The sequence below is a fragment of the Melospiza georgiana genome, chromosome 22, assembly GCF_028018845.1.
Source record: "Melospiza georgiana isolate bMelGeo1 chromosome 22, bMelGeo1.pri, whole genome shotgun sequence".
Lineage (NCBI taxonomy): Eukaryota > Metazoa > Chordata > Aves > Passeriformes > Passerellidae > Melospiza > Melospiza georgiana.
Genome location: NC_080451.1, coordinates 4,796,504 through 4,806,984, shown reverse-complemented (window position 1 = coordinate 4,806,984; position 10,481 = coordinate 4,796,504). Strand labels below are relative to the sequence as shown.

The window sequence follows — 10,481 nt, the reverse complement described above, 5'->3', positions numbered from 1 at the left end:
CAACCCTCAAGGCCGTTGCCTCAGCCACAGCTTGAGGACTGGAAGCATCTTGCAGGATGTGCCCAACAGCCTCTGCAGAGTCCTGCCCAGCCCCAGTGCACAACACGGACACTTTCCCCAGCACACAAGCAGGGCCTTGGCATCAGCAGACCCAGCCCTGCATGTGTGTCCCCAGCTCCACTACACCTCCTCTCTGAAAAAAACAGCGAGACCAGCTCAACATTTTTTTGCTTTTATCTTGATCAACAGTGGTATCTCCACAATGCTGCGTCCTCAGTTTGTGTTCATTTTCTGCCAAAAAGACACAGGGGGGCATGGTAAGAGCCTCAGTGGGGCAAGAACAGCCCCTGTGTAGGAGGGAGGCAGAGGAAGGGTGACCCACCTCGTTGATCCAGTCGATGTAGGCAGACACCCGGGTGAAGACTGACGGCTTCTTTTTCGTGTTGCAGCCCAGGGCAGAGCCAAAGCTGACGATGCCCTCAATCTCCCAGATCCCATCGTCGCGCTGGCAGTTCAGGGGGCCCCCAGAATCGCCCTGTGCAGAGAGACAGTGAGGGCCATTGCTCCTGGGCACCCTGCCAACACTCCCCTCATCCCTCGTGGCTATCCACCACCATGGCTGCATTCCATCTCCTCCCAGTGCCCATGGTACCACATCATAGGGGCTCCCACCATGTGCAGTGCCCACACTCACATTGCATGAAGAGACGATGCCATCACCACCGGCGCATACCATGTTTTCATCCACATAGCTGCCCCACCAGTCCCACTTGGAGCAGGTCGCATAATCCACCACGGGCAGCAGAGCCTGTTGCAGGGCATCAGCCAGGGGCCCGTTGGCTGCAACGACAGACAAAGCTTGTACCTCACACCCGCTGCCTGCATCCCCTTTCTGGAGACTCTCCCAGATACACCCCACTTACTCCTGATGCGTCCCCAGCCGGTGACATAGCAGGGGAAGTTGTTCGGCAGGATCTTGCCAGCAGCCGGCAGGCAGGCGGAACGGACGGTGTCAGTCTCCTGCACCTCCTCTGCCAGCTTGATCAGGGCAATGTCGTTGCTACAGGGGGACATCAACCATGGTCCTTGGCCATGGGAACAAGGCACCATGGCCAGTGGAAAAAGGCTTCGTGGCCACAACACCCGCGATCCAGCCCTGAGGCATCCTATCCCCTACATGATGAGGTAGTCATCATAATCCTCATGGACGATGGTCTTCTCCACCCCAACAGCCACAGAACCAGGCTCGTTATCCTCTGACAAGTCCTGCATTCCCAGCACTACACGATAGGTCAGGGAAGAGCTGCCAGGGAAAGAGAGAGTGTCAATCCCTACAAATATCTCATCCTGCTTATACAGATCGCCCCCAGCACCCCAACACCCACCTACCTGATGCAGTGGGCAGCTGTCAGCACCCACTGGGGGGCAATGAGGGTCCCACCACAAGTGTGGTACCAGGATCCATAGCGACTGTACTGCAGCGAGATCTGTGAGGGCAGAGGCACAGGGTCAGAGCAGGAATGTCCCCATCCCTGTCCCCATCCCTGTCCCCATTGCTGTCCCTGTGCCCCTCACCTGCCATGGCCAGCTGTGGGCTACAGCGTCTTCACCGCCCACCACGCGGGAGCTCAGCTGTGGTGGCACGGCCGGCTGACCGCATCCGTAGGCTGTGTGACACCAGGCAAAGGGACATCAGAGGCTGCCTGTGACCATGCCCAGGGCCAGGGCAGGTGCCACGGTCCTGTTCTCCCTGCCCTGACCTTTCCCCATGCCCTGCACCTACCGTAGCCCAGCAGCACGATGAGACAGATGGCTCCCAGCATGGTTGGGTCGAGCAAAGGTGCTGTGGTGGGGCCACTTACCCCTCTTATAGTGTCTGGACTGCTGAGTACCTTGGAGTGTCCCTGCCTGCTGCTGACACGTGTGGACTGTCCCACGCTCTGGGCACAGCGGCTCCTCAGCCATACTGCCTGCTGTTATCACACTCATGGTCCTGCCTGGGAATGGCCACATCTGCCCCTCATGTGTTGGCACCATGCTGGGACATGGTGGGGACACCTGGCTCTGCTCTGGGAAGGGGCAGGGTCCCTGCTGGGGCACAGGGTCACTCCCTCCTGGGCCAGCCTCCCACCCATGATGCTGTCAGTGAGGGGCTGGGCAGCCCTGCTGCCCCCCAGCCCTAAGCAGTGACTTCCCCAGGACACTCTCTGTCCCCAGCCGTAAGAGCTGAAATGAGGAATGCGTGACTCCAGGTGGCTCTCCAAATTGATGTTTATTACATCCAAGAAGTTACAGCAGTCCAGGGTCGTGGGTGACAGAGCTGTGCCTACATCTGTCAGCTCCAGCTGCAGGCAGGCCTGGCGACCCTTTGGTTTTAGTTACAATTAATTATATACTTTTCTTTGCTGTGTGTCTTAGTGCAGTAGAACCAATCTATAACTTTACTTTTACCTGTAGCCTATCATAATTGCTGTAATTACCAGATTTATGTTACTATTCTCTAATCACTAAAAGTTAGTACGTTACAGTTTAAGCTCGAATTTGTTTTCAGTTTTTTTTCAGTGGAAAATTCTGAAACCTTTTTTCTACTGGCAAGACTGGCAGATTTGTTTGCCTGTGCTATCTTTCAGTTTGGTAAATTCATCTTCTGTTTTGAATTGGGTTTATCCTTTTGTCTAAGTCATAAAACCTCTTTCCATCTTGACATAACCTTTGCCTTCTTTGTTGTCCGCAGAATTGGATCAGTAATTGTCAATTTACACGTCTATTATTCTTCTATATCCAAACTTCCTTTCATTTCTATTCCTTCTATAGATTCTATATTCAAAAATCTTTCTGCCACACGTACATATCTGTCAGACTTTCTTTTCAAACTTTCATCCTTCCTAACACGCATATGCTCAGTACCCCAGACATAGGGTTCTCCCTTTCCTGAAATGCTCATCACTGGGGGTTTCTGAGTCCCTGTCAGTGCTTGTTGACCTTGTGTACCCATCCTTGGCATGTCTGGGTGCTTGTTCCTGGCTGCTGCCTTGGCTGTGGCATCATTGTGGGTGCTGGTGGAAACTTCTGTGCTCAGGAAAGCCTGGGGGTGAGTGGCTGTGCCATGTGTGACTGCCAATTGCATGCGTGGGAATTTGAGTGGCTTTTGCTTTCCTTTATGTTATCACTTTAGATTGTTGTGTTTATGGTTTGAAGATATTGGTAGAAGTTTATTTTTTGGGTTTGTTTTTGTATATTTGTATCTTTCGCTGGTGATGGGTGCCCCAGGGCAGTAGTAGAGGCCAATGCCCTCAGGTGGCTGGAGAAGAGCACCTGGACATGTGTGGCTACTTCTGCCAGAGGGATCCAGGGCCAGCCAAGCACTCCAAGGGGGTCCATAAGGAGGCAGAATGTGGCTGCAATGGCCTTGCCTCTGCCCAAGGTTTTCCAAGAGCTCAGTGGCACGTGTCCCCTTCCCCACAGCCTGGTGGTGTGAGAATCTGGGTTGCCTTGTTCTGTGTTGCTACTTCTGCACAGAGCACCTGGGTGTACAGGTGGTGCTGGTGCTGATCCCATCTCCCCTGGACCTGTTTTCCTTTAGGAAAGGTGACCCTGCACCCTTCTCCCTATTTATGTCCCCAGTTCTCTTGTCAATACAGCCTTGGGACTGGGCTGTCCCATGGGCTGAGGTTGCAGGGAGCTGGTGCTTGAGTTTGGGCAGAGATGGCTCCATCTTGTCCTTTACCTTCTTCCATGATGTGGACTGCAGTGGCTTGTCCCTTCCTGGGACATCCTTGGTGGAGGTGAGAGCAGAGCAGGAGCATTGCAGTGGCTCAGCTGTGGTGTTGAGGTTTGTGGTGGAGCTGGAGGAGAGTCGGGGCTGAGGGAGAGATGGGGAAATGCTCTTTTAGGCTGACTCCATGGGCCCCACTGCTCTTCTTCCTCCTCCTTATTTTTCAGTGCTGGATGCCTGTCTTGGACTGAAAACACAGGTGTCTGCTAAGGAAGACAGGAACCTCCCCTGGAATGGAAAATGTAAAACCCCTCCCTCTGAATTGTTATAATTTTGAATTTAAAAGTCTCTCAGGCAAAGATATGGGAATAGGAATTACCGTTTTGACTAGGAAAACTAAGAAAATACAAATGTGATAGCACAAACAAATAAACTGTGGACAGAGTCAGAACAGGCCCTGAAACGCTGTGGGTCAGGCTGTTGGCAGCAGTCCCATTCCATGGTGGCTCAGCCCTCCTGCAGTGCCAGCTGTGGTTCTGCTGCAGCAGGGATCCTGCACAAGGGTGGAGTTTTCCTCTGAAGGTCCAGGGCTGCTGGAGATGGGCCTGGCCTTGCACTGGAAATCCAGGGGAAAGAGAGCCACTCCTCTGGGAATGCAGTGGGCAAAGGCTGCCCTGGTGTTCCAAATGTCAGATTCTATCCAGGTAGGAATGCTTGGCTCCTCCCTCTGGGCAGAGCTTCTCACAATAGGATGATGGCATTTGATCAATCATGTGGTAAGACTCACTGGCCCACTAGAAGATATCGCCCCAGAAGGAGGATTGGTTGTGGAAGAGATAAATGAAACTGCACATTTAACAGAAGAGAACTGCTCCAGAAATAGGAATAGAATACACCCACCCATTTCCAGCCTAAGGCATTACTCACTCCTTATTCTATTACTATCTGCATCTTACCCAAATAAATAAGCACTGCTCAATGAAATCTTACACACAGTTCTCACTTAAAACTAGGTTTCCCTGTGGTACACAATGGGTTTCTGCATTTTTTCTGCAGTACACACCAATTGTAACCAGGTCCTTGAGCAAAAATATCCTACGGATGTATTTGTCTTTGCCTGATGTGGGATTATTCCAAACAGTCTTTACTAAATTACCTTTCATATGTACCACAGGGACATTTTCTCCATCCACTGTATGCAAGGGTTCAGACTGGACAGGACCAACTCAATTGATGGACCCTTGGGTATTGACCATCCAGGTCACTTTTGCTAAGTCCTTTTCCCAATTTCTAAAGGTTTTTCCCCCAAGTGTAGCAGCTACAGGCTTGCAAGGCCTCCCTGGTGGTCAGTTGCCTAAGATAAGAAATGCCTAGTCATGATGAGTGGACCAAGAAACCCCTATTCCACCTTTGGACCCTTGTTATCTCTCTGTAAGACCATAGGTCATATTCACCTTGACCCTTTCTGTTGGACTGTTTCCCAAAACCCACATACCCCGTATAACCCCTAACTCTGGCCAGTTTGGCAGAAGAGCTGTCACTGTCACCCTTTGTAGAAGCTGCCAATAAAGCTTATTATAAAAATCTGTGGAACTTCGTACAACTCTTCTCTTCTCTCATCCCTGCATCTGCTAAGCACTTAGCAAGCAAAGAGCTGAAATTTTTAAAGAGCTGAATTCATCAAAGAGTTGATCTCACTCAAAGAGCTGAGCTTCTTGCTAAGATTGCCTGTGGCTGGGAGCCTGCCTGAGGCACCTGGACAGGATGTACTTAGCAGTACTCCTCTATCCGGGACACCAACGACTGCTGGGATCAGACAGATATCAAAAACCCCTAGCTGTTCTAGCCAAGTGCCCTCAGGGTAGTCTTAAGCAGTCCATTGTTCTGTTCAGCTTTCCTGGCAGCTGGTGCATGATAAGGGATATGATATATCCATTCAATACCACATTCTCTGGCCCAGGTGTTTATAAGGCCATTCATGAAATGGGTTCTGTTGTCCGACTCAATTCTCTCACGGATGCTATGTCTCCACAGGACTTGCTTTTCAAGGCCCAAGATGGTGTTCCGGGCTGTAGCATGAGAGACAGGGTAGGTTTCCAACCATCCAGTGGTGGCTTCCACCATGGTCAGCACATAGTGCTTGCCTTGGCGTGTCTGGGGCAGTGGGATGTAGTCAATCTGCCAGGCCTCCCCATGCTTGTACTTGAACCACCACCCACCGTACCACAGGGGCTTCACTCGCTTGGCCTGCTTGATGGCAGCACACGTCTCACAGTCATGGATAACCTGAGAAACACTGTCCATGGTTAGATCCACCCCTCGGTCCCATGCCCACTTGTAGGTGGCATCTCTGCCCTGATGACCTGAGGCATCATGGACCCATCGAGCTAGGAACTCGCCCTTATGATCATACTCAGCCAATGTCATAGATAAGAATCTGTCTAAATCTATCTTCGACACCTCTATCTTTGAAGCCTGATCTACCTGCTTGTTGTTCCAGTGTTCCTCATTAGCCCGACTCTTGGGGACATGGGCATCTGTGTGGTGGACTTTCACAGGTAGCTACTCTACCTGAGTGACGATGTCTTTTCACTCATCAGCAGTCCAAATTGGTTTTCCTGTAGGCTGCCAGTTGGCCTTTTTTTCACCTTTCCAGCAAGCCCCACAGAGCATTGGCTACCATCCACAAATCAGTGTAAAGGTTGAGCTTTGGTCACTTCTCCCTTTCAGCAATGTCCAGGGCCAGTTAAACGGCCTTGAGTTCAGCAAGTTGTCTTGATCCACCTTCTCCTGTGGTAGCTTGTGCAACCTGTCCTGTGGGGCTCCATACAGCTGCTTTCCCCTTCTGGTTCATCCCTATGACACGACAGGAATCATCAGTGAAAAGAGAGTAGTGTGTTTACTCAGCTGGTAGTTGGTTGTATGATGGAGCTTCTTCAGCATGTGCCACTTGCTCTTGTTCCTCTTCCTCAGTGAGACCAAAGATTTCACCTTTCAGTCAGTTTGTAATTATCTCTAAAATCCCAGGGCAATTCAGGTTTCCAACATGGATGTGATGAGGGCAATCCATTTGCTCCATGTGACATCAGTGGCGTGGTGGGTAGTGGGAACCTTTCCTTTAAACATCCACCCCAGCACTGGGAGTCAGGGTGCCAGGAGGAGTTGTGCTTTCATGCCAATCACCTCTGAGGCCCCTTGAACTCCTTCATAGGCAGCCAAGATTTGCTTCTCTGTTGGGGTGTAGTTGGCTTCAGATCCTCTGTAACTTCATCTCCAGAATCCCAGTGGTTGGCCTTGAGTCTCCCCAGGCACCTTCTGCCAAAGGCTCCAGGACAAGCCATTGTTCCCAGCCACAGAGTAGAGCACATTCTTCATCTCTAGTCCCATCACGACCGGGCTAAAGGCTACCAAATGAGCGATCTTCTGCTTGATCTGGGCAAAGGCTTGTTGCCCTTCAGGGCCCCAGTTGAAATTGTTCTTCTTGTGGGTGACTGGATAGAGAGAGCTCACAATCTGGCTGTACTCGAGTATGTGCATTCTCCAAAAACCTGTAGAACCTAGGAAAGCTTGTGTTTCCTTCTTGCTGGTTGGTGGACACATTGCGGTAATTTTGTTGATGACCTCAGTGTGAATCTGATGCGGTCCATCTTGCAACTTTGCTCCCAGAAACTGGATCTCTCGGGCAGGTCTGTTGATTTTACTCTTCTTGATGGTGAAGTCAACTTCTAGCAGAATCTGGATGTTTGTCTTTCCTTTCTCAAATACTTGCATTGCTGTGTTCCCCCACCCAATGATGTCATTGAGGTACTGCAGGTGTTCTGGAGCTTCACCCTTTTCCAGAGCAGCCTTGATCAGTCCATGGCTGTAGACATAAGGGGTCTAAAAGGGGTCTGGAATCAAGAAGTGACTCAATATGAGGTATGCATCTTGTTCAATTTATTACTGCTTGATATGTTCTTTTATTGTTGTCCATGCATCTTTAGCTTACATTTTATTGGTTACAAATATCTGTTCATGCAGCTTTACTAATGCTATGATTGGCGCAAGTCAGCTGTTCATGCTTCTGCTTACCTCTGCAATAGTTTTGCCTTGCGGTTTATGATAGTCTGCCAGCGGGCCTGGAGGCATTGTGTAATTGACCAACTTCTCTTTATCGCCTGGCAAGGGCATTTCAAGGATTGTCTGCTGCCTTCAGGCCTGGTTATGCACTCCTTGCAGATAACCGTGCCTTTATCTACCAGCCAAGCCTGTATGCTTTCTGCACTACAAGTCTCCATAGTCTCTTCACATGGCAGATGGTGGAGACGTGCTTCCACCTCTGGGGCAGTCAGTTCCAGTGTACTGCACACCTCTCTAGGGAAAAGCAAACTGAGGCCTGCATCCTGCTGCCAGAGAAATGGAGAAAAACGCGTTACCAATGTCAACAGTGGCGTATCACTTTGCTGCCTTGGACTCCAGCTTGTACTGGAATTCCAGCATGTCCGGCATAGCAGTGCTCAGCAGTGGAGTCACTTCATTCAAGGCACAATAATCCACAGTCAATCTCCATTCTCTGTCAGACTTGGGCACAGGCCAGATGGGACTGTTGAAGGGTGAGTGGGGTTTGCTGAGCGCCCCTTGGCTCTCCAGTTCAAGGATCATTCTGTGGATGGGGATCACGGCATCTCAATTCATTCAATACTGCTGACGGTGCACTGTTGAGGTGGCAATTGGCACTTTTTGCTCTTACACCCTCAGGAGTCCTACTGCAGATGGGTTTTCTGATAGTCCAGGCAAGGTGTTCAACTGCTCAATGTTCTCTGCCTCTACAGCAGCTATGCCAAAAGCCCATCTGAGTCCCTTTGGGTCTTTGTAATAGCCATTCTGGAGGAAATCTATGCCCAGAATCCACAGGGCCTCTGGGCAAGTCACAATGGGATGTTTCTGCCACTCCTTCCCAGTCAGGCTCACCCTGGCGTCCAACAGGGTCAATTGCTGTCTGATCTCCCTGTCACCCCAGCAATGGAAACAGGTTCTGCCACCACATGTCTCGATAGCTTTAGGGTACACTGCACACCAGTATCAACTAAGGCATTGTATTTTTGTGTCTCTGATGTCCTAGGCCATCGGATTCACACTGTCCAGAAGATCCGGTTTCCCCGCGCCTCTCCCTGGCTAGAGAGGGGGCCCGTCCTACGCTGGTTATTATTTCTTTCCTGGGCATACATGGTAGATGTACCTTCAAGGGGATCTGACAGATCATACTCAGCAGCTCAGTCATGGTTGAGACTACTTTCACTTTAGTGGAATTCCCTAGGTTAGTGTTTCTCTCCTTGATTTGACGCACCCGTGCTGCCAGGACAGAAGTGAGTTTCCCATCCCACCTTCCCATGTCTGCCCCATGGCCATCCAGAAAGAACCACAGGTCAGGCCGTGGGGTGTACCCTCTCTCTCTACTTGGGGGATGTTGGGCTCTGACTTTGGGGCCTGTGACTACCACGGGTGCTGCATTGATCTTCCTCACCTCCTCCCTCATCTCCCTCATCTCCTCTTTGAACTCCTTGTTTGCAGCAGAGACATGAGCCTGCATCAGGCCATTGATCATATTCTCATAATTTCTAAGCTTGTTGGTGACAGAGCCCACTGTCTCTCAGTTAGTATTGGCATCAATCATTGCAATGAAGGTGGTGTATTGGGATGGCCCCAGATTTGCCAGACAACATTTGCCCCGTGCACTCGACCTTGTCAGGGTCATTACCATGCTGTCCATCCCTCCCAAAGAGTACCTCCAATGATGCCAACGGTTGTATGCCTTCCTCAAGGGCCTTCCAGCACATTCTGTGGTGGTGGTCCTGCATTCTCTCCCTATGGATAAACCTCTCTCTGACACTCATTAGAAGCTGCTCCCAGAGGGAAAGGGACTCTGACTCCTGTGCATATTCTCAGTTCAGTTGAAGAGAGAACAGAAACAATTTCTCCCAGACTGAGCCTGGGAATCTTAGATGAAAAAATTTAAACAATTATAATCTTTCTTTCTGGAACCACTGTTTATAGTTATGGCTCTCCACAGGGTGCTATTCATAGTCACCAATAATGTGAGATGTTTCTACTTTGAAACAAATCAGGTCTCACCTTAACAAGTGAGATTATAAAGCTCGCAACTTCTTGCTAATAAAGGAATTATTCTTGAGCCTTCTGACCTGAAGACTGGAGACTTTCTTACCGTCCCTGACTCAACAGTGTCAGACTCCCTTACAAAAATCTGATTCATACCTGAGTCCTGGGTCAAGGGTCCCAAATTCCTTGCCTCACCACCATCCAGTTGTACGTCTGTACCCATAAGGTCCCAGACCTGAAGTAGTCATTTTGTATAATTCTCACATCCTCGTCGTACAATGTCTTTGTGCAGATTTTGTAGACTTTTGTACATCAGGGACTTGATGATGATCGTAACCTTTGGCTCCGCTGTGGATATTGAAGGCCCTCCATTCTTCTCCTTGTCTGGGTGCTCTGATTTCATCTTAGGTCTCCTTGTTTCTACAGGGGCAACTGCTACTGGCTGTGACTGCCTTTGTGGTTCAGCTGGAACTTGGGTGGTTGTAATATCTGTGGGTTCCCCTGCTGCACCATCAGATTCTCCCTCTTTGATGAAGGGTGAGGGCTTCTCAGCAGCTGGGGAAATGTACTCCTTTACATCTGGCTCATCTCATGTATCTCCTTCACCAGAGCCTCCACCCAATCTGGGTGGTTCATTTCTGAGGTGGGCTGAGAGGCAGGGTCAGGCTGT

The 10,481-nt window shown here is 50.2% G+C and overlaps 1 protein-coding gene across 1 annotated transcript; it reads right to left on the bottom strand.

The window, feature by feature from the left end:
• Window positions 1-218: 218 nt before the first annotated feature.
• LOC131092689 (chymotrypsin-C-like) lies at window positions 219-1,836 on the bottom strand. Its single transcript, XM_058039515.1, has 8 exons — window positions 1,784-1,836; window positions 1,576-1,667; window positions 1,390-1,487; window positions 1,178-1,303; window positions 924-1,060; window positions 695-840; window positions 383-535; window positions 219-291 (listed from the first exon to the last, which is right to left on the bottom strand). The coding sequence occupies exons 1-8, from the start codon at window positions 1,821-1,823 to the stop codon at window positions 274-276; spliced, it is 810 nt and encodes a 269-aa protein (XP_057895498.1). The 5' UTR covers window positions 1,824-1,836; the 3' UTR covers window positions 219-273.
• Window positions 1,837-10,481: the final 8,645 nt, after the last annotated feature.